This window comes from Gopherus evgoodei, chromosome 2 (genome assembly GCF_007399415.2).
Source record: "Gopherus evgoodei ecotype Sinaloan lineage chromosome 2, rGopEvg1_v1.p, whole genome shotgun sequence".
NCBI lineage: Eukaryota > Metazoa > Chordata > Testudines > Testudinidae > Gopherus > Gopherus evgoodei.
Window position 1 is genome coordinate 32,348,135 of NC_044323.1, and position 25,069 is coordinate 32,373,203.

The 25,069-nt window shown below is 40.2% G+C and overlaps 1 protein-coding gene across 1 annotated transcript in view; it reads left to right on the plus strand.

The window, feature by feature from the left end:
* ARMC4 (armadillo repeat containing 4) overlaps positions 1 to 25,069 on the plus strand; it is a 160,183-nt gene that overhangs the window by 89,400 nt on the left and 45,714 nt on the right. Inside the window, 1 exon segment of the mRNA XM_030550281.1 lies at positions 15,645 to 15,759. Coding sequence (XP_030406141.1) covers positions 15,645 to 15,759 — 115 coding nt within the window.

The window sequence follows — 25,069 nt, forward strand, 5'->3', positions numbered from 1 at the left end:
TATTTTAATATCAACCAGCTCAGAATATTATTCATAACACACTAGTATGACCTCCTCTGCATTAAAACTCCAGTTAATTTCTCAGTTGTTTCACAGTGTAAGCACATTTATAGGTTTTGCTTTTGTCAAGTTAGTGTTGGCTTTGTTCAGTGACTGTTTTGAGCAATACCTGTATTTTTGACTTTCCACAGAATGTGTATTTTTGGTATGAGTTACTGTAGATAATGCTATATAGAAAGACAAACATTGCAGCAGAAAAGTACTTTATTGGAAGAAAAAGCTTTTGCGTTCGTGAAAGATTAGGATAAATCTTAAAAATTTTTATTTTATCCAGATCTGATTTAAACTTTCAGAACTGGTTTATAAATTCCCTGTTTCAAGTGCTCACAGCTGAGGACATATTTTTCCTCAACTTACCCCACATTGAGGCTCAAATTATAGAAAAGTTATAGTGACAGAATTGTGTTCAGTTAGCACTGTGAAAAAGGTTTTTTTGAAACTCTTATAATAGCAATATTATTAGTATTTTAACTTGGAAACAAAAAATCCATGTTAATTCTCTTTATAAATTAACACACACACCCCTTTTCTCTTTTTTAGACAAGTATACACCCTCCCACCCCCCCCACTAGCACACATACAGAACCAAAGAAAAAAGTTGATGTTTTATTCAGAACATTACTGCTCTCTGACTTGCCAGATTTGTACAGCTTGCGAAAATCAAACTTTAAATTTTTTGAGAAATGTTCCAATAAAATATCCAGGTCTGCATTTAGTATGTCTGCTGTGTTTAGAACAGGGACATTTTCCCCAAGGTTATGGGCATAATTCCCTCCTCACACATGAGCATGGTCAGAAAGAGATAGTTGTCTTATTCCCCTGCTGTTCTGATTTGCATACTTCACTTGATATTCATATAGCACTGCAAAGATTCCTTTTGCTGAATAGAGCTTTTGTTTTCATGCGTTGGCTGTCACCCAGTGGCAAAAGCCTAGATAGTGCACAACTGTAAACATGGCATATATGAACAGTGTTATTCATGTAGTATAAAAGTATGCATAAATGAAATAAACTCCACAGCATATTTCATATGAAGAATTGTAAGCATCAGCCTTATACACTGATATATTAATCCAACAGAATGAACATCATAAATCAACTGAGAAATTCAAACACCAATAAATATAAATTGACACTCGTAAAACCTCAGACATTCTCCAGTACTCAGGGCTATCACTTCAAATACCCAGTATGGATAGCTTCATTCTGAAATGTGGTCAATCTAAGCACCAAAAATAACATAAGTTATTGCTAAAATTGTGGTCAAACAAAGTCCATCTTGTGTTTGAGAAGGAGAGAGTACAGGTTGTTTGGGAGGAAATTTTAAAAAGGGTTGCCAAGATTGGGGGAAGGAATTGAATCTCAAATTAGAATCATATGAAAATTTTTCTCCATTGAAATTATTTTCAACACTAGATAACTAAGGAAGCAAATTTGTAGTCCAGGACTAAAATGTATTTTTTATTATTAGAAAAAAGCAGGCACAGCTAACTGCTTATTATGAGCTAGGGTGTGCGATTCACACGTAACTCTTTGCAGACTGCAGTGCAGATCTGCTCCATCCCTCAGCAGCACTGGGAGAGATTGTGCTACAGTCTTTTCTAGGATTTAGTCCTGCAAGATGCAGAGTACTCTGGTCCTGATCTAGAAAAGCAATTAAGTACACATTTAAGTCTAAGCATGTGATTTAATTCCATTGACTTCAGTGGAACTAATCACATGCTTAAAATTCAGCATATACTTAAATGATTTGCTGGATTTAGTGCTCAGCACCTTAAAGGAATGAGACACAAGAGTTCCCCATTATGCATGGAGGGTGCACACTCTGAGTCATCCATTGTTATTCCTAGTGTACCAGTTCTGCTCCACAGACAGGCCAGAGAACTGAAGCCATTGGCCCTCCGCTTCCCCACACTATCCTTTTCTAGGCAGTTTGGCTAGCAAGGGAGATGAGAATAAGCAGTCACTACCATATCACTCAATGCCAAACACCAAATGTGGGACATAATGTTTGACAAAACCAAAATGTGAGACACAAAAAAATTATTCATGCAGGAAACTTAAAATGCTGTGGGGTTCATTCCTTTCATATAATTTTTTTCTGTTAAGTGCCAACAAAAAAGTGAGAGGATACCTAATATGTGTGGAAAATAGCTAATTTTGGGACTAAAATGAGTGACATTCCTTGCAGTGAGAGACAGTTGAGAGATATGGCCCCTATTCACAGGGTCTGCCATTGTGATTGGCTCATTGACTTTATTGAGGCCAGGATTTCACCCCATATCTCAAAATGTTTTACAGAGTTAATTAGTAGAATCATAGAAATGTAGGGCCGGAAGAGGCCTCAGGAGGTCATCTAGTCCAGTGTTTCCCAAACTGTGGGTCACAGAAAATTTCTAGATGGGTTGCAGGCCTGGTGTAGAGAGGAGATTCTGGAGTGGGGGGTGTTGAAGAGTGAGCCCACCCTGCAGTGGCAGCTCCTGCCCTGGCTCCCCACTCCGGACATTGCAACCTGGTGCACAGGACCACAGCACTTATCAGGTTTGGCCTGGTTGCTAGTCTGTTACGACAGACTAGCAGCTGAACCAAATTTTAGTTAATTGTGTTGTGATCTGGCACACAGAAGGGCACTGGGCCAAATCTGAATGGTGCTGCAACCCTGTGCGCCGGGTCATAACACTCAGAGCAGGGAGCCAGGCCCAGCCCTGAGGCACAGGAGCCACCATTGCAGGGCAAGTGTGGGCAAGATCACCCCTCAACCCCTGTGCCCACCCAGACCTCCCTTCCAGGCTGGGATTAGTCTTGTAGTGCTGCAGTGGAGGGCGCTGCTGTGGGTGGTCATTTCCCCCGTGGCAGGGCAAGAAGGAGGAGGTGGTAGAGAAAGAGAAGAACACTGGCCCGTGATTTTGGGGGGATCTCACCAAATTTGGAGCCTTGGTGGGTCACAAAAAAAGACAAAATGTAATTGGTTGGTCATCTTACACAAAAGTTTGGGAACCACTGATCTAATCTATCCCCTCCCACACTGAGGCAGGACTAAATATACTTAGACCATCCATGATAGGTGTTTGTCTAAACTGTTCTTAAAAACCTCTAAAGACAGGGATTCCACAGCCTCCCTTGGTAACCAGTTCTAGTACTTAACTACCCTTATAGTTAGAAAGTCTTCCCTAAAATCTCCCTTGCTGCTGATTAAGCCTGCCTTCTTGTCCTGCCTTCAGTGCACATATAGAACAATGGATCACCATCCTTGCTATAACAGCCCTTAACATATTTGAAGACTATGACCAGGTTCCTCCTCAGTCTACTTTCCTCTAGATTAAACATTCTCAGTTCTTTTAACCTTTCCTCATAGGTCAGATTTTCTAAAGCTTTTATCATTTTTGTTGTTCTCCTCTGGAATGTCTCTAATTTCTCCATATATTTCTTAAAGTCTGGCATCCAGAACTGGACACAGTACTCCATCTGAGGCCTCACAAGTGCCAAGTAGAGCAGAACAATTACCTCCCATCTTTCACATATGACACTCCTGTTAATATACCCGGAATGATATTTGTCTTTTTCACAACTGCATAACATTGTAGACTCATGTTCAATTTGTGTTCCACTATACACCCTAGTTCCTTTTCAGCAGTGCTGCTGTCTAGCCAGTTATGCCCCATCTTGTGTTTATGCATTTGATTTTTCCTTCCTAATCTAGTATTGTCTTTACTGAATTTCATCATGTTGATTTCAGACCTGTTCTCCAATTTGTCAAGGTTGTTTTGAATTCTAATCCTGTCTTCCAAAGTGTTTGCAATCTCTCCCAGCTTGGTGTCATCAGCAGATTTTATAAGCATACTCTCCATTTCATTATCCAAGTAATTAATTAAAATATTGAATAGTATTGGGACCAGAACAGACCCATGAAGGACTCCACTAGATATGGACTCCCAGTTTCACAGCAGACCATTGTAACTACTGTTTGAGTATATTTTTCAACCAGTTATGAACGTACTTTACAGTAATTTCATCTAGACCACATTTCCCTAGTTTACTTATCAGAATGTCTTAGTGGACTATGTCAAAAGTCTTACTAAAATCAAGATGTCAGTGGACTTCAAAAAAGGAGACTTTTAACAAACTCAGAGAATTAGTAAGTAAGGTCCCCTGGGCAGAAAATCTGTGGGGAAAAGTAGTTCAGGACAGCTGGCAGTTTTCTCTCAAAGAGACAGTATTAAAGGCCCAACGCTAAAATAATCCAGTGTGGAGGAAAGAAAAATGGAAACATGGATGATTGCTTTTTTATTCCTTAGCAATTTGTCCATGTTTCCACTTTTTCTAGGATTCCTTTGTAATGAACAGGTTCTTAAAGAGCTCCTGATCCAGCCATATTGGCTTCTTACTATTCTTCCTATATTTCCTCCACAGTGGGATAGTTTATCATTGGGCCTTTTCCCTATAGATTTTCTTCTCTTGGGATTTTACTTACCAGTAATCTGAGTTTGTGAGTCTGAAGGTGGAAGGCAACTTGGGTGAAAGTGATCATAAAATTACAGATTTCATGACTCTAAGGAAAGCAAGGAGGGAGAGCAACACATTGAGGACATGAAGTCTGTAATTTTATGGTCACTTTCACCCAAGTTGCCTTCCACCTTCAGATTCACAACCAATTCCTCCCTGTTAGTTAAAATCAAGTCTAAAAAGTCTAAAATGGCTGCCATCCCAGTTATTTCCTCCAGCTTCTGAAACAAGATGTCCCCAACACATTCCAAGAACCTATTAAAGATTTCCAACAGATGTCTGGGTAGTTGAAGTCCCCCATTACTACTACTTATGTTTTGCATATTTCTGTTGTTTGTTCTAGAAATGCCTCATTCACCTCCGCCTCTTGAGTTGGTGGTCTATAGTAGACTCCTACCATGACACTGCTCTCCTTTTTCCCCTTCTATATTTAGCCAGACACTTTCAATTGGTCTGCCTCTCACCTTCTTGTGTACCTCAGAACCAGGGCTGGGTTAAATAATTTGTTGCTCTTTGCACTATGGCAATTGGGCCCCTCTACATTCTGTACCTCCGAGGCAGAGCTTCCCTCAGGTGTAGGAGGCCCTGTGGGGAGTTGGGTCCTGCCCTAAGGGGGTAGGCGGCCCTGGAGAGGATTCTGTTCTGAGGAGTGGGAGGCCCCGAGGGAAGAGTCAGACCTGTCCTCCGGGGAGTGGGAGGCTCAGGTGGGCATTAGAGAGCAAGCCTGCGCCTCACTCACCCCACAGAGGCTCCTGTCTCATGGGGCTGGGCTGGCTCCCCGCTGTGCCCCATTGGCTCTCACCTCAGCATGTAAGCATTGCCCTGCTCCAGTGACGCCCTGCCCTGCTCTCTTCCTGGCTGAGGGTTGATTTTTTTGCGTCTGTGCAAACTGATTTTCTTTTTCCAGTGGTCAGTGGAACAGAGATGGGGGCCTCATGCAAGTGCACTGAGTGCACAGTGGTTAATCTGAACCTGTTTAGAACAACTGTATATATTCTTGATGTACAATGCAGCACCTTCTCCCTTTTTTTCCTGCCTCTCCTTCTGAACAAACTATTCCTCTGCATGCCAATAGTGATAGGGATAGAGGAAGGAAGGGAGAAAAATATGTTTTCAGATGTGGACTGAAAAGAGATGGCCAATTCATGAGGTGGAGCTGTACAGAAAAGTTTGCACGAATAGTATCAAGATATTGTGAGAATGGACAGAGAAACCTAGACAGGCAAGCAGAATCAGTGAAGAGAGCCATAGTGAGATTCCATGTGGTTGCATCATGTTCTGTGCATGTTCAGTGTATTCTTTGTTTTATTTAGGCAAGATGATTAATGTTTGCTAGGGACTAATGGCATGCCTAATGTAAAGTTTCCAATGAAGTTGTTTATGAATAATATGCAAAACAAACCTTCAATTAAAAAGATTAGCACCTGATATCCTCCCTTTTTTAGGTTTTTCTCACATAAAAGCTGGGAAATTCTTCCGTTGGTGAGGAAGGAGGCAGGTTGGCTTCCTCACTCACATAGAACCAGCCTGGAATTGGGCACCAAAACTCTGTGGATCTCCTGTAGGCCATTGAAAGCAAATAAAATTCTTTGGAAGCTGACTGCTGCTAGTGAAGCTCTGCTGCCACAGAGTCCTCTGCCAGTTGTTGCCCTTGAAAATCCCCACTTTCCAAGGAAGAGGGGTTGTAGGCCCGGTAAATCTGATTCAATCAGCAAAGAGAAGTCTGTTGGCCTCATAACTCTGCCCTTAGCCTGTCCCAGCAAGATCAGTAGAGTCTGAATCCCACAGAACACCTGCAGGAGACTTTCCTTGGGGACAAGAATGGGAAAAGTATTTTGCAGAACTCTCCTCTGCCTTGCACAGCTCTCCAGTCTGCATTTGCAAAATTGGAGCATATTTTTTTAATGTTCTGATACCTCACAATTGTCTACAACGGTTTTGTGAAACTTGTCAAAAATCATCATTCTCTGACTAACAGCAAGCTTGGAAACAAGCATGCAAAGTCTTCGCTTCAAAGGAATATATTAACTAAAGTTAAGAGTAGTTCAAAGTAAAGGCTTTATATAGACATTGTTCAACCTCTGTCACTTCAGTAGTTTGGTGCTGCTATAATAATCAAGGAAGGATAATCAACTATCAACTTAATGATACTGAAATACTGAAAATAGAGTTTGGCAGTATTATGTTGAAACCCATCGCAAGGTTTATGGGGAATAGTAATAGCGCTGAATTTGCCAAAACTGATGAGCAATTTCCCTCAAGCTATTAATCACCGACACTACCACTAGAACTGAAATTTCTGACATTATTAGAAATAGCAAGAGACCACATATGGGAATATTGTATTCAGATCTGGACATCTCTGAATCAGAATGAGATTCACTGGAGAGATTTGAGAGAAGAATATGAAAAATAGGGCTGAAGGGATTAATTTGAGTGGAAAGATTATAAGAACTAAATATAAGAATTTTGGCCAATCAAAAACTCTGTCTAATATATATGTTTTTCTAAATTTATATAGAACTTATCATCACAGGGTAGCATCCAGCAGGAGCCAAGATTTCACCTTGGGTATTTTAAGTGCTGTACAGAAATTAAAGGCAGTCAGTTCTCTGTCCTGGTCTAGGTGTAATCATAGTCAGCTCTCCATTCTGCTCTACATGTTCTCTCGGGCTGCTATTTTTTAAGCATACCATTGAGTTTTTATAGTTTTTTTAATAAGGTGAGGAACATTGGACCACCCGCTCTACGGTTTTTTAATGTAGAGATGTGAGAGTTCCATGGTTTGGAATCTATTAGTACACTAAACAGCTCAAGTACTAAGTATTTATATTTGTTGATTTTAGATCCCCTCCTCATCCCAGAATATAAATACAGCATAGTATATTATCCTGTTATAATAAATCAGATTTAGAAACATATACAAATATGTACCTAAAAATAAATTGATATTGCAATTATATAAAATAAATCAGAAAAATAAGACACAGAGCCCTTCCCCAAATCCTGCTCCACCTATATCTTCTCATTTTTAAAAAAAGGCAACTAAATGTAAATCTTTTGATAAGATACTCTCATTGTGAATTTCTCCCAGCCAAAAGACTTTGAAACAGTAGGCTTTGTCTACACTATGGACCACAGCTCTCCTGCCGGCATAATTAAGTCACCCCCCAATGAGCAACAGTAGCTACCTTGGTGGGAAACGCTGTCCTGCCGACATATTACTGTCCACAGTGGCGCTTTTGTTGGTGAGACTTATGTTGGTCAGGGGTGTCTTTTTTTTCACCCCCTGACTGACAAAAGTTTTGCTGACAAAAGTGCTAGCATAGACAAAGTCTAAATGTTCATCATGTCAGTAGGAAGGGCTACAGTGCCCCTATTCACTCCATCTCCGTTAATCTTTTCAGAGTGCTAATGGGACTGCAGATTACCCTGATGAAAGATGGTTGCCTGGAATCCTTTGTCATCTCATTTTGTTAATGGTTTTTAATTTGATAGGAGTGCTGTGTAGGGAGGCTTGCCGCCTCATTCCCTACTACATCTTTATATAGGAATGATATCAGCAAGTAACTTCTTTTTGAGGGATCTGCTCAGTTATGCCCAGAATAACTATCTGTACCTGGCAGATGAAATGCTCCTTTTTTGATCTCTTGGCAACCTCTTCATACATCCATCTTTCATTTTCAGTCTTTTCAAGGTGATGGAGATCCACCAATATCTTCCTCTAGAAAAAAACAACAAGGCAAGCTCCCTTCAATACTGTGTGTCTTTCAGGTGATGAGAGCTGCTGGCTACAGTTTTTGTGCCCTTTCTGGTTCAGCTGATTGATCCCCTCTTATCTCCCACAATTCCTATTTGTTTTTTCCAGTGAGTGGCTTCAGATGTGTCCTAGTAGATCACCTGTTTGTACTGTTAGTTCTTGCCTTGGAAAATCTGACTTGTAGGTCTTATACCCTCCCTTCCCCCTATACCTGTCAGGAAGGCAGGGGTAAGGGGGTTAGGAGCTGCAACTGCCACTCTGCAGCATGGGCGGATTCTCTTGCACTGAGGTGATCCTCCCATGTCCAGCTGTTCTTGAGCTAATATTCACCAGCAGTGCAGGGCAAAGTAGCCACATCACAGGGGAGAATCTGGGCCTTAGTGTAGATTTTTCAAAGAGAAACTAGCATTGTGTTGTTTCCCTAGCTGCATTTGTTCAGCAAGCTATGGCTGAGCAATCTCGTATTGTGTGGCATCTCTGTTTTTCCTGGAACCAGATCTCATGCATTACTAAAGTCATCATGTTAGCATAAGCAATTACTACCAGCTATCTGAATCTGTACACACTGTTTGACAGGGGAACTTACCTAGTACTTTGTGTAATTAATTAAAAAAATAAATATTCAAGTTCCTAAACTGAATATTGCAAATAATGAGGATGGAGAGGAATCATTTAGAATTGTTCAAGAGAGTATAATTAGGAGGATGGGATTAAGAAAGTGAAAATTTAGGTTGAATATCAGGAAAAGTTTCAATAGTGAAGTCTATTAGATTGTGGAATAATTTCCTAAGGGAAATGCTGGAATCCCTATAACATGGAATGATTAAGTGCTAGACTGCCCAAAGCACTAGAAAATATACTGCAGAGAGCAGACCTGCTCAACAAGGGGGTAGGATTAATCCAGTTCCCCCTCTTATGAAGATAGGTCTTCTGTAGATCTTTTCTGTTTGGTTTCTCTGTGCTTCTTTTAGAGTGAGACCTTAAATTTCTTTGCATTGCAGTGTCTGAGTAGGCACTTTCTGCTATGCTGCACCTAATCTTGGTGATATTCTAAGGCAACTCATGCAAATTAAATTGTTCTAAGTGTAGATATGGGCATGGGGAGGGAAGAGATGGATCATGAAATTACATTTTTCTCCAAATTAGTCCACTCCTTCATCCTCATGTTAATGCAACTTTATCACAGGATGAAGCCCTTGGAGGCTGGGTGAGCATGCAAGCTTCTTCATGGTAGTATGGCAGGCACTTGTATAGCAACAGATAATTTATCTTTCCCCAAAGCATAGCTATGTGAATGAGCTTCACCAATCCAGGGTACAAAATGCGTTGTTATTCTCCATATCTATTCTCCTGCACAACCTTATGATGTGTCCTCACCAACTGCAATGTTCTTATTTCTTATTTTGAGGCAGTTCTTTTCCAGTCATTCTTTTTCTATTAAGGATTCTACATACGTTTATTTCATATTCCATTTTTTAAATTTTACTACATTTTCATGAGCCCTTTTGTTTAGAAAATCTATAGATTTTAAATCTAGTTTTCAATGCTGAATCATTAGAGTTATGGACTAAAATATAAGATTATTTTAACCAGATGGATTTAGAGTCACTGATATACAATTTATCAAAGCAGTTTGCAAAAAAATATTGTGAAAGTTTTAAAAAACATATTAAATTGTGGTGTCAGAAAAGATGAGATTACACTCTACCAGAAGTAAACCCTGTAATTTTACCAGTGAGCACAAAATAGACTCAATATAACATTGTTTGTTTATGTTTGTACATGTGGTCTCAGTTGGCAGGAGATATGCTTAGACTTCTCAAAAGTGCTGGCAAATAGTATTGTTTCAAAGAAGATGATAGATATAACAAACAGATAGCTAGAGAGGCATGCATGTTTGTTTGAGCAATTCATGTTAAAGTTTACGCTGGAAATATTCAATATCAAATTATATGAATGCAAAATCAGTTTGTATAGATTACATTTTTATTAAAATGTAGGAATAGAAAATTGATTTGTATTCCTAGAACTGTTATCCTGGCCAGCAAACAAACTTAGCCATGATGGCTTTGAAGGTCTTTAAAATAAATACAGTGAAACCTGTGTGAAAGACAGTCTTTATTAAATAACTAGTGATCCTAAGCAACAACCCCAAGGTCTTCCCAAGCATTTTATGATATAAAATTATCTGTACTAAGTAACCACCTCTCCAGTATGACCAAAGTCTGCCCAGAATTGGGCATAGAAACAGCAGCAACATCTCATCCTAGGAAACTGACTGAACTGCTCTGAAATTCAATGCCCATAAGGCATGCATTCTATATGCATACAGTTGGTCAGCTGTTTTGAGTGTCCCTGGAAATTAGTTTTGCTTAGCCTCCTGGGAATTCCCCTTTTGTAAGGGGAATCCTCAAATAGTGCAGAGCTGACAGCAGCTCTATGCCACCCTCACTCTTGGTTCGTGGTATAGAAGTTGTGGCCAGTGGAAAAGGGCACTGATAGAATACACTCTGGTTATTCCCAGTCGCCAGAACAGCTGCTTGAGGCCATGGAAAACCTACAAGCTGCTCTAAATTATGCCACTGAACAAGCCAGACCAGTTTCCAACCAGCCCCAGAACTCTGGGCCTGAAAACGTAGCATACAGCTACCTTTTCCCCACATCCATGTTTCAGCTGCACTGAGTGCAGCTCAGTCACAGCTAAGCCATGGTCTACACTAGAGACCTATGTCAGTATAATTATGTGGCTCAAGAGTGTGGAAAACACACCCCTGAGCGACACAGTTATACGACCAAACTTCTGGTGTAGACAGGATTATGTCAATGAGAGGGTTTCACCCATCAACTTAGCACCTATGTGCATTCTTTCTTATTATGTATTTTAAGTCTGCTTTGGGCCCAGTACTGTTCCATTGTTGAAGAGAATGGCAGAACTCCCTTTAACAGGAGCAGGGTCGGGTCCATTGACTCCAATGCAAATTGCAAGTGCTCAGCACTTCACAGATTTTTGCCACCATTGTTTCCTGTTCTGGTTATTCCATCTTGAATGGACTTTGTGAGCCAGAATCTGAGTATAGCTATACACTTGTAACATTGACTTCAATGGGAATTTTCTGTGAAGGCCAGTAAGTCATTTTCATATGAATCTGCATACTTCAGCTAAATTAGTCAATATATAAATGATGAGGAAATATAATAAATTTAATATTTGCCTCCATTTTCCATTAGACATTTTTGAATGTATTATTCTGAAATGGTACATAGCTTACCAATACTTGACTTAGACTTTGCAGTTAATGCATGCAGCTATTTATGTGGCAAGAAGAAAATCATGGCTAAAGGAAATAAGCAATGGGGAATATATGAGAGAGCAGGAGAAGAGAAAAGAAAATCAGGAAGGGTAAGAAGAGGTAGAGACAAAAAAAAAAGATGAAGAAAAAGCCATCTCACCAGAAAAGAGCTTTGTTAATCAATATGTATTTGTTAGATGTAGTAAACACCACATTAATGGTATTATGTGCATGGTATTAATATAATATACATTATATATATGGATGTTGGAAAGGTATTTTAACTGAATGTATTATGCTCCTCCCACAATTGTGTTCCCCCATGTCAGGTATCCCACAATGCTTTGCAAAGCTAAACTCAGCTTTGGTATTAGAAAATAGGAAACTTGTCAAAGCAATAATACATGAATACTTTATACCAAGTACTGTTAGGAAGTACTATCATGGCTCATCATCATCTGGAATGTAGTATTCAAAACAAAATATGGGAAAGTACAGGGATGTACCAAGGACAAAGCTAGGGTTGCCAAATGTCTGTTTTTTGACTGGAACACTTGGTTGAAAAAGGACCCTGGTGGCTCTGGTCAGCACCACTGACCGGGCCATTAAAAGTCAGGTTAGCGGTGCAGTGGGGCTGCCAGGCTCCCTGCTTGACTCCACAAGGCAAAGAGGCAGCCACAGGGGCACTGCACACAGCCCCTGCCCCAAGGGCTGGCTCCTCAGCTCCCATTGGCCAGGAACCACGGCCAATGGGAGCTATGGGGATGGTGCCTGTGGGCAGGGTCATCACGCAAAGCTCCCTGGCTGCCCCTCCATCTAGGAACTGAAGGGACACTCTGAACCCCTCGGACCCAGCCCAGAGCCCCCTCCTGCACCCCAAATCCCTCATCTATGGCTTCACCCCAGAGCTCACACTCACAACCAGAGCCATCACCTCCTCTCACACCCCAGTCCCCTGCAACAGCCCAGAGCCACCTCCCACACTCTGAACCCCTCAGCTGCACCCCCCATCCCATAGACCCTTCTGCACCCCAAATCCCTCATCTCTGGCTCCACCCCAGAGCCCAAACCCCCAGCTGGTGCCCTCACCCTCTCCCACACCCTAACCTCTTAGAACAGCCTGATTAAAATAAGTGAGTGAGCAAGGGTGGGGGAGAGCGAGCAATGGAGGGAGGAGGGATGGAGTGAGCAGGGGTGGGGCCTCCGAGGAGGGATGGGGCATGGGCAGGACCATGGGGAAGTGGGCGGGGCAAGGGTGTTTGGTTTTCTGGGATTAGAATTTAGGAACCCCAGACAAAGCTGGCACAAATTAGTGGGTTAAACCTAAACTTCAAGTGATGTGTAGGGGGCTTTTAGCTTGTAAACAACCAGAATATAAACAGAAATATGTTTAGGTAGGTATCTTTAAAGCACATCTTCTGTGTAAGGTGAATATGCTGCAAGATAAGAATTGCTTCCTTGAAGGAAGGTATGTATGTCTTCTTTTCTTACTGTATTGCTTTATCTTTAGACAATGAATTTGGCTAAATTTGGTTTATTGGTCTCTTGAACATTTTTTAGAACAAACCATGATTGAAGTCAGTCAGTTGGTTATACTGTTAATCAATAGCCTCAACTTTAGTCACGCACAAGAAATGTTGCTTCCAGAAAAGCCAGGTCAGGCATTGGGAAGTGGCAGATGCTTCAAGGAAGAAGAATAGTTTTGTGATGGTTTCAATTCCACTGAACTGTGACTCAGGAAACTTGGTCAGTTTCTCGACTCTGCCACACAGTCCCTGTGTGACCCTGGGAAATTACATAATTTCTGTGTGGCTCAGTGATGTCTGTAAAAGGGGGATAATAATTTCTTTCTTCTGCCTTTTGTCTGACTCTTCTGTTTTGTTTGCAAACTCTATGGGACAGGAACAGTCTCTTATTAAGTGTTTGTGCAGTACCTAGCACAATGGGGTCCCAATCTCAGTAGTGGCAACAGGTGCTACTGTCATACAAATAAATAATAATAATATGGGAGACAACCTAACTTGAGCCAAGATGCATTGTGGTGATGAGTGCAGTATGAGAAATTATAGACTAGAATAGCAGATAGGAAAACGGAAAACATAATGACAGTCAATTTGCAAGGGAAAGAAGGATTAAAGGAAAATACAAGAGAAAGCTGAACCAGCCTAGAAGTTGTGCTCTGTAGTGCAGTGCAGGAAACCTGAGTTCAGTTCATAACCTCTGTCCCTTGATTCTAGGGCTGGTAGCAGTGATGGGCTACCATATTTGCTTAGGCAATATATTTAGTCACTCAGGAGAGGAAGTACCTCCCATTGCTCGATGGTAACTTCTCTGATTGACTAAGGATGGAGATACTAATAGACTTCAAAAACAGTGCTGTTTGTTGCTGGTAGAAATGTGGCACTTACTAGAGTCCATGTGAAATTATGTAAAACAGTGCAAAATTAGGGAAATCTTTGGGGTTCTAGCAGAGATGCAGAGGAACCTCAAGAGATGAGGGAGAGAAAATAAAGATTACGGTAACAAGATGTTCTTCTGAGTAGAAGACACCATATCTTCTATAGTTCTCCAAGTTACTGTCATAATACTAGGGGAGAAAACAAACTAGAGCTACTTTTTGGGTTAGGTGATTTCTTGGATAATCGCTGGCTGTTATGGTTTGTTGTGCTACTGCCAATGCGAACTCTGATTTCTTACTTTCTCAGTTGACTTTTCTTCTGGCAGTTGATATATTTGGCACTGAGTTTATAAATGAGACTGCCTTCAATTTAGCAGGTCTTGCATTAAAAGGGCTTTTAAAATCAGGTTCTCCTTAGTTCTGGGGAAAAATCTAGATTTTGAGAGCAAAATTATATAACTAGGTTGCATCAATTTGTTGTAAGTAATGCCCCACATTACTTTAAACAGAGTTCATGTTATAGGTCATTTCTTCTGCATCATATAATTGTATAATTACGTACAGACTGATTTTATACTTAGTTTTAAAAAAATCCTGGCAAACGTTTACATAGTGAGCACAATTATATGTTTCTGTGTGGTATTTTATAAGATTCGCAATATAAAATGTGCACTATCGGTGTACTTTTAAACTTTTACTTTTGAGGTTAGAAATCAAAGTATGCCTGATTTTCTTTATCTTCATCTCATCTGCTTTGAGTTTAACATACCTTTCTGAACAAAGACATGTTTGTAAAGGATATTAAGTTTTGTTTTGCCTTCCTCTCCATTTAAAGTACTCTGTGGACCCTAATGTGAAGTTATGATCCCTTAGACTGATTGATATGTGTGGAGAGATGACTCTGATGATAATTCATTTTTCAGCTAGTCATGAAGATACTTTGATTACTGTGTGTTTAAGTAATTATAACACAATGTTCAATGTTAGTCTTGTTAGTGGGGAACACATGGGAAACAAGTTACACATTATTCATGCCCAACAAAAGATGCACTATGGTGTGACCATTTTAATTCCTAAAGCTAGATTAGAAACATAGGACTTTAAATTATGTCATACTGTGAAGTAAATAAACATAAACTGAATAAAAAGTTAAGTACATAGTTTTTTGGCATAAATATTTGTTTTGGAAAATATTTGTTACTATATGAAAGAAACTAGTATGTTTGAATTAAGGTTTCACCTTGCATGTAGCTCATTAAAATCGCACGTAGCTTGTTTCTAGGTTTATATGAGTCTTAGATATAATGCAGTTTGCCTGGTTCCTTGAATAAAGCATTTTAAGTGTAAATACTGAGAAAAAGATAAATAACACCCATAAGTTTTAATTGGAAAACACATTTTTTGTCTAAAAAATTTGTGCACAACCATCTAGTGACAGTAACGTTTATAGAAAATCTTGATAATATTTAGTTACCAATAAACCACTAGCACTTAAATAACACAAGACTGTTTATTTAAAAAAATCACACCACTATTTCTTGACATGACTTTTGAAACAAAATTACATAATTTCAATTTTACATTGTTTACTCCATAATTAATTATGATTTTATAATGTCTATTTCTATAATAGGATAATTGATCGCTTAGATGGAGTTCGTTTGTTGTGGTCCTTATTGAAAAATCCTCATCCGGATGTTCAAGCAAGTGCAGCGTGGGCTATCTGTCCCTGCATTGAAAATGCTAAGGTGAGAATATATTTACAAAAATATAATTGTTTATAGATAAGGCTAAGATTTAGTGACTGCCCCCAACACCTGCTGCTCTGAGGCCCCGGAGACTGCTGTTTGGGCCCTCCCCACAGCCAGCCACCCTGGGACTGCTGCTTGGGTGCTTCCTGAGGCCAGCCGCCCAAGCAGCAGCTGGAGTGGCTGGCCCGAAGGCATCCCCAGGACTGTGGCTCGGGTGCTCCCCACAGCAGCCTCTGGGACCGCTGCTTGGATGCTCCCTGCGGCCAGTTGTCTTGGGCCGCCCAAGCAGTGGCCTGTGCAGCTGACCGTGGGGAGCTCCAGCCACTGACCCCAGGGCCAGCTGTTCTGGCAGCCCTGGGATCAGCTGCACCAGCCACTGCAGCTGCAAAAGTCACAGGGGTTGCAGAAAATCACAAGAATCCATGACCTTTGTGACAGAATCACAGCCTTATTTATAGATCATAATCACATTTTTCTCATGATTTTCAATAATTCATATTTACAGTTTTGCTAATTAGTCACCTTTTATTTGTATTCTTTTAACTGCTTTAAATAATTTAATATATTTATTTGAATATTTAAAACACAACTACAGAAACCCATCTACTGCTCATAGCAACCTGGTTGTCCTTAATTGTACTTTCTCTGTTTGTAAAATGTCATCTTTATAATAATGTAACCAGAACGCTGCACACTGTTCCCAGTAAAGCATCCTGAAAGGTGCTAGTTGAACAATAATGAAAATAAAAGTGTTCTATTAACAGACTGTGAACAGCACAGCTAGTGGCTCTCCTCTACCCTACATACCTCAACCATGTTCTCAGGGGAGCATCTTTTGGCTTGAGAGCGTATTTCAGTCTCCATGCCAATGAAATCCTTAGATTCTCTGCTCAGACTGCCAACGAAAAGTGCCAGTTGTGAATGGTAGTTCTTGTGCAGGAGTAAGCTGTGCACAGAGAACTGAACTATTAATTTATTTCATATAGATTGCCAAACAGAGATAAAAAGGTGACTATTTTCCTTTACTGGTCTAGAATAGATTAGACCCCATGATCCATGGTACAGTAAATATGAAAGGTTTTGTGTGATTTAATTATTAACCAGTCTAAGTTATTAGCCAATCTGGATGCTTTTATTAAGTTATTAACCAATTGTAGTTGATAAAATAATAATACCTGGTCAGTCATTAAGTTGTGAAAATTATATATACTGTATATAGTAAATGAAACAATGAATTCACACTATTGTGGCTATTTTGGGTAATGATGATCGCTAATTTGGCTCCTGAACTACTGATGTCTGAGTATCACTGTACCAAATGCTCTCAACTCCCACTGAAGTCAACATTTCCTGTGAAGATCTAAGCAACTTAAAGGATCAACAATTTCTGTGTATCTACCTTTCTTTTTAATGCTTTATAAACATCATGAAACAGTTGAAGGGATGTTTCCTCATGAGTTTGATTCATAGATTCAGCATCTTACAGTTTTCCACACTGATTTCTAGAGACTACTTACCTGCCCTTTTCCCAAACTAACCAAGTCATTCTGAATTCTATTTCCCTTTCGTTTTTATTGACACGCTCTCCTCTAAGGTTTTATATTAATAAGTGATATGTCACATGTATTTCCCTTCTTTCAAGAAAGGGATGCACCTGCCTGTATCTTGGACTGTTATTACCTATACATGTTGCCTGTATTTGACAGCTAAGACTTTTCATTATACAATTGAGTAGGTGTCCCATCACTTGGGCTTAGGGACTATACTGGGTATTAGCTCACCTGGCTCTGAGAGTTGTATTGCCAGAAACCCCCACCCCACCCTTGAAATTCCTTTCAAAGGTGTTTTTCCTGGGGTATAGAGAGCAATGGAACAGATATTGTAGACTTAAGCTGCATTAACTTTCTGTTGTTTTTTTCATTGGTTTTGTGAAGAATGGGAAGCTATGTACATCATCATGCCAGCCCCCCCTCCCACCTCTCTCTGCCTAACTTAAGATCACTGATCCTGCAAAAAGATCTCTGTGTGTGACCTGGGAAATAGGGGCACAGTGACATAAAGGCAGTTACCATCCTTTCCCCCAAGCATTGAATGGGAGAAGATCCACATAAAGGGACAATTATAGCAGCATAAGTGGGGCTGCTTGCATGTAATCAGAATTATTTATTTAGTTACAGATAATATTTACCTATTCACATGATCTGCCAAGAAATGCCATGCACTTGATTCTTCTCTATATATTGTGAGATAAAATGGTGTCTGTGTCTTTAAAACAAGCTTATGTACTGTGGCTTCCCCAACTCTATCTAGTTATGTGTAAGCTATGTGTCGTGTAGCTATGGGCCTAGGATTTGGGTTTAACTTCTTTTTGCTTCATTTTGGATGAGCTGCAGTGGTTCTTGTATGCAGTGTGCAGGTTATAGAGGGTGAAGCAAAAGGGAATGCCCATTGCAACCTGTATTTTGAATATATGGATTTTTATTATTGTGCCATACAACTGAACAGCCATTTTCCTGCAAAAACATGTAATGTTCATGGAATTTAAAAATTATGTTCTATAACATTCATATTTATGTTTTGTGCTGAACACGTGCGTTGAGTGTTCAGTGTACCAATGCAGTTCTTTCTATACTGAAATAAAATAAATTTCCATAACTTTTACTGAAACTAATTAAAAATACACTAGTTTAGATGTTGTAACAGAGTTACTCTGCTGGATCTATCTATCTATCATCACACTGAAATGGCCTCTATTACCATAGTATCTAAGCACCTAACAATCTTTAATGTATTTATCCTCACAACTCCCCTGTGAGATAGGAAAATGCTGTTATCTCCATTTTACAGATGGGTAGCTAAACTGCAGAGAAACTAAGTAACTTGCCCCAGATCACGCAGGAAGTCTATGGCACAGCAGGGAATTGAACCTAGGTGCCCTGAGTCCTAGGCTAGAAGAGACCACACATACACCATAGTGCCTGATTTGGGTCACTATGCTGTAGAAAAGATGTTGAATTAAAGTTAAAACTGCTGTTTGTTAATACCAATACAATGATTTGGTTACTGTAATATTGTGTGTGATAGATTTAAGACATTTTTTAAATGAAGAGGTAGGTTGTACTGGTCAATGTATAAGCCATTCCACCTCTGGAAGCTACAAATGATAGTTTGCTGGTCTGAAGTTAGTCACTGTTTTTGTACATCAATAAACCACTACACATGGTGGATTCCAGAGTGGCCTAAGAATGACTTGTGAGCAAGCAGTTGCGAGTTGGCATCAATGTGATTGAGGTAGTGGAGCTCTGTGGGAAAATTTGCACAACTGCCAGTGCTACTAGTCACCCACTTTCATGAGCATTAAATTAATTTTCAAAGTTTATATATAAACTATAAATATACGAATACATGCCTCTTTTACAAAGCAAGAATAGAGGAGTTGTGTAGGTTATTAATTCAAAAGAATGATCTTAATGGAAACAGATTTAGATTAATTAGTTTCTTAATTCAAAACGTAAAAACCGCTACTATAGTAATGTTGGTAATGACAGAATATCTGTGTACTGTCCAAGAAATGCAAATAATTATGAAAAAGTGAAAAAAAAAGTATACTCAACTCTGTTGATATTGGAATGTTAAATTATGTGTTATGAATCATGCTACCGCAAAAATCATTATTTATACCTTTGTTCCAAAGCACAGCAATCCAAACAGAAAAATGTAGCAAAACTCTACAAAGGTTTTATTAATGCTATTGTGAAATTTGCCTGTGGGGTAGCAGACAAAGGCTCTTCACACCACTGAAGGTGACACTGTCAATATGATGATTTTATCTGATGCATTAAAAACAAAATCAGTTTCCTGGTAGAGGAACCTTTAAATAGTAAATCCTGACATTTAAAAAATTGTTATAAGGGTTTTCTGCTCCTCTCTTTATGTTTAGAGAAATCTTTTGGGTAGTCCTGAGAGCAGAACACTAAACATGCTCAGGCTTACCCATCCTCTCCCCTACCTATTCTCTCTGGGCACACACCTGCTTGCTGTCTGTTCATAATTAATTTCAATTTCAGCTGCTGATGTTATTGGTACACATCCCTTTAAAGGGATTGGGGAAGGATGAGCCCCATGAACAATACACTGAAACTGACTATACCTTAAAGTGCAGTCAAGTTAGTAAAGCAGTAAAACTGGGAAAAAAGGGAAAGATTTCCCCCACCCCCGCCCCCATCTCTTAACGATTACTTGTAACAATGTAGTTCAACATTTTCAGATGGAAGTGTGCTTTTCAAGTTGATGGCTGTCCTTGAAGCCCTACATTAAAGCTTCATGGGGAAGCTGCAGGCTGAGCAGCCATGCAGACTGTGTATCCCCTGCCTTCCATGAAAGAGGATCTCTATATTGGTTCCACATAGGTCAACACAGAAGGCTAGGGTGGAATGGATGGGTGGGGCCATGAAATTGGCATTTATGCAGATCCAGTGGCCTCCACACTTGCAGCCCATATCTAGCACTGGGGGAGTATGTGCTACTTTCTTCTTCATGCCACATGATTACTCAGGCTTTATGCAGGAGAGGGGCATTTCACCTGTTACAGAGTCATTTAACATTACCATATGTGTAAACCTACAGTGAACCTTTGTAACAAAGAAAGTTTGTTGAGCTTATAAAGCTTTCTGATGTTTATAAAATAAAAATATTGCCAGTTACTGTTTTAAATTAGTGATGATAGTTGGTTTCCACATTTCAGTAATAAAAAATGTTAGAATATCAATTTCAGTAGTTCCCAACTTTCTGAATACTGTACTAAAGTTATGCTTTTGTTCTATATGGCTTTTTTTGAAAAGATATATAATGTCACTTTATAATATTTGTGTCTGCACCATGTTTGGTTAAACCCGTGATGTCAACATTCCTTATATGAGCACATACAATACTTTCCAATGTTCTTGTTTTCTTTCATATGCTTCTTATATTTGCATTCCATTTCCCTATTTTTTTCATGTAAACATTATACTATTTTACACATCAGTTGGAACCCTACTTTTTAATACTCTGCTAATTGTAATGAATTTGATCTTATTTTGTGTAATTTTAAAGCCATGCAACTGAGAGCTAGAATTTCCTAATACTAAATTCTTATATAAAATGTATTCCTGTTCACTGAAAGAAGATCTGGGCCTACGTTATCAAGAAGACATTAATTATTAATTATCAATAAGAATTATTAATTCATTTTCTTGGTAGGTTCTACAATATGATAGTTCCAAAACAACATAAAAAAAGACATGGTACCTACCCTAACATGGCTTTCATTTGATAATAAAATGGTTTAAAGTTGTCTGATGTAGAAGTGATACTTTTCTGCAGTCCAGCATCTACCACAATTCTGGACATCTGCGCTGCTCTCCTGTCTCTGCAGCTTAGGGAAGTGGATCAGCATTTTGGCACCAAATGGTCTGACCATGCCCTCTGTTTGAGTGCCAGATTCTTTCCTCTGCAGTAGAAAAAAGTGATAGTTTCTTTTGCTTTCACGCTTGCCTCTATTTTATAAATTTCTGCCCATTTTTGGGGCAGTGGGCAGCATTCATCCTCTTTCCTGGTTCAGTTAATGCCTTCAGGGGTTTAACCATCACTGAGCCTCCAGAGCAACGTCTCCCTGCTGGCTTCTCTGACCCTTACAGGCATGATAGAACAGGCAAGAAAGCATCTGGTTAAATCCAAGCAGTGCTGTATATGTGAGGCAGCCTTCCCAGGTTCAGCAGACTCAGGTTGCAGGCAACTCAACTGTACCGCTTCCTGGGTGACATCCTGATCAGAGCTCCATTGCAGTCAGCAGCACACAGGGCCACATCTCGGATGTTGAATCTCCTCTAGGCACATATCTTCATCACCAATGCCTAGAAAAGTTCTCTGGCTCCGTCCACCAGAGTAACCCACCAGGGGGTATAAATAGACACTTTGGTAGTGAAAATCTACCCATCATTAGAAAGATTTCAGAAAATCTGGAAATTTATTTTCTTGCTCCAGAACCACAGGAGACCTGCTGAAGCACTGTGCAGGATTCCTGGTGTTGTGCATAGGGATCACTCCATGGGCACAATCATGCATCAGAAGTCTTCAAGCCTTCATATTAAAGGTCTGAGGCCGCTCCCTGGAACACATAAACAATCATGTACAGGTCTGACACAGGTATTCAACTGCTTACAATGGTAATCAGCCCACAACAATGTTGCAAAGCATGTCCACTTGCCTTCCGGGCAATGGAAGTATGAGGTGGGCTGAACAGTTCCTCCTTTTCCCTAGAGCAATCCACATCAAAAGGGGACCTGAACCAAAAGGCAGACTGGCTCAGCAGCACCAAGTTAACAACTCTGAGTGGTGCCTAAATCAGCAAGATTTTCACTTAATGTTCAGATGTTCAGCATCCCTTCAGCCTACCTGTTTGTGAATCATATGAATGCAAGAAGCCAAAATACTTCACAAGGCAGATCCCAGGTCTGTGGGGACAGATGTCTTATTGCATAGTTGATACGTTACACATATCCACCCTTTCCACTACTGGGGAAGGTGGTCCAGAAAATAAAATGAGAACAGGCAGTAGTAATACTTATAACTCCTCATTGGCCAAGGAGATGTTGGTTCTCAGACCTGACAGAGCTGAAACTGGAACCGCCCACTCCAGCTTCCATGGAGACCAGACAGCCTTTTGCAAGGTCCTCTTCTTCCTCCACACCTGAAACAGCTTCAACTAACATCCTTGCTATTGAGATGGAAGCACTGGAAGTTCTCAGTCTGTCCTCCAGAGTCATGAAGACATTGTTTTCATCTAGGAGAGTTTTGACACTAGAAGTGTACACTTCTGTCTGGTCCAGATTCAACAACTGGAGCCAAAAGCACAAGGCAAATGCTAGAAATTCAGGAATTCCAACCATTCTGGACTTTATTTGTAGAGGCATAGACAGAGGCCTTTAGCCCAGTACCATTGCATATCAGTTGTTAGCTCTTAGTAGCATGATCTTCAAAGGATCCTCAGGCTTCTTGGCAGACAGTCCACAGGTAGCCAGATTCTTTTGAACAGTCCGATTAGCCACACCAATGGTCAGGCCACTCTTCCCTAAATGGGAGCTTCCACTAGTTTTGAAGGCTCTGACAACCCATCCCTTCAAGTCTCAAACTTTAGTGTCAGCCTATTTTTTTCCATTAAGACTTGTTTCTTAGTAGCTGTCACGTCTGCCAGGCAAGTGTCAGAGATGGCAGCCTTATCTATACAGGAACCTTACTGTGTGTTCCACGAGGACAAGGTGGTGCTCAGAACACCAGAATCCTTTCTTTCTAAGGTAAATTCCTCCTTCCAGACTTTCCAAAAGGTTGTGCTTCCTTTGTTCTGTCCAAAACCAGAGCATGAAACTGAAAAGATGTGGCACAGCTTAGATGTCAGAAGAGCATTGAAAATCTATCTCAAGTGTACAGAATCCACAAGAAGAATAGGCTGTGTGTCCTGCCAACCAAAATGCCAGGGACTCAGTGCTTCCAACTCCTCCATCACTAGATGGTTTAGACTTTGTATTATGAAAACCTGTGAATTATCAGAGGTTGCTGTCGCAGAAGAGAGCAAGGTGAAATCCATGAGATCCTTAGTGACCTCACGAGCAAGTGTGTCCTCTTCAGCAATTTGCAAAGTGGACACTTGATCTATAGCTGATATCTTCATTAAGCACTACAAGGTGGATTTTCTGTTTTCTGCAGAGACCTCCTATGCTGGGAGGATGCTTCAGGCAGAAATAATGCAGACTTTTGAGTGAGCTCACAAAAAGGGATGGTACTTCTTTCCCACATAATCTTTATTTTATAACCCTTGCTACATAACAACTCACAGCTCGCTACTTTCCAGAAATCCAGAATTGTGGGAGATGCTGGGCTGCAGAACGGAAAATTTCTTGCTAATAATTTACTGTCTGCTAGCAGGGTCTTCCACAATTCCACTGACCCTGGATGGTTCACAAGCCAAGTGTCAGATATTAAGTGGAATCTTTTAAATCAAGATTGGATGTTTTTCTAAAAGATATACTCTAGGAATTATTTTTGGGAAAGTTCTATGGCCTGTGTTATACAGAAGCTCAGGCACATGTTATACAAGTCAGGTGATCACAATGGTTCATCTGACCTTGGAATCTATGAATTTATTAATCTCCATTGGACTAATGTATACAGCTATTTCATTATCGCTGAAATAATAAGTTTATAGTTTGGGAATAACTCATCTGGCTACAAGTGGGAGCAGAGAGGACATGACCAGAGCTTGTGGCACCAAAATGCTGATCTGCGTCCATGAGCTGCAGAGAGAAGAGCAGGTCAGATGTCCAGAATTGTGGGAAATGCTGCTAGCAGAAAGGAAATCACTGGTAAGATCTTTTTCATTATTTCTATATCTCAATTTGTTGAATTGATTACATATTTTTCTTTTAGTTTTTAATGTCTAACAGGAGAAATAACTGTAGTTTCCATCTACATCCTCTCTTCCCTAATCATCTCTTATGCTCTTGGTAGGACTGCTTCCCTCTGCCTTCATATACAACTATACACAGTATTCCAGCTGACTTCATAACTGCTGCTGTTCAGAAAACAAAATTTAGATTCCATGAAAAAATTTAAAAAATTTAGAAAAAAAATCCCAAATCATTATGAAAAGTCAAAAATTAAAAAAAAAATTGGGGTGTAATTTCGAATCTATTCCAGAGTCACAGAGCCTGACTCCCTGGCAACCTATCAGGCAAGTAGATGGGGAAACCCAGCAGTCCACTGGGGTCACTGAACGATTACTCCATTTACACTTTTTGTCTCATACTGGAAATACAATGGTGCTTTACAAGATGCCATAAAAGGCAAATCGTGATCTTTCCTCCATGTCCACAAAGGACCCTTACCGTAGTAGTTCTGCTGCTTTTGTGCAAGGGAATTCGGATTTGGGAGCTCACACAGGAATGTGCACTCCTGAGGGCCACAACTCAGAGCACAGAAAGTGTCCTGGGAGACTGGAAAGTTGGAGGGGGGCAGATCTGATCCCATCTTTGGGGGTGGGAGGGGGAATGCAACAGCCACAAAGGCTACTGTGGCCCTAATGTTGCAATAACAGCTGTGAAATGGCCTGAGAAAGGGAAGATTCTTTCCCTCACTCCCACTGGCTCTCACAGAATGACATTCTGGTTACTAAGTGTCTGGTTTTCAACTGGAAAGTGCAGTCGAAAGGGGACCTGTGCAGTGTCCGGTCAGTACTGCTGATCAGACACCAAAAGTCCGATTACCGTAGTAA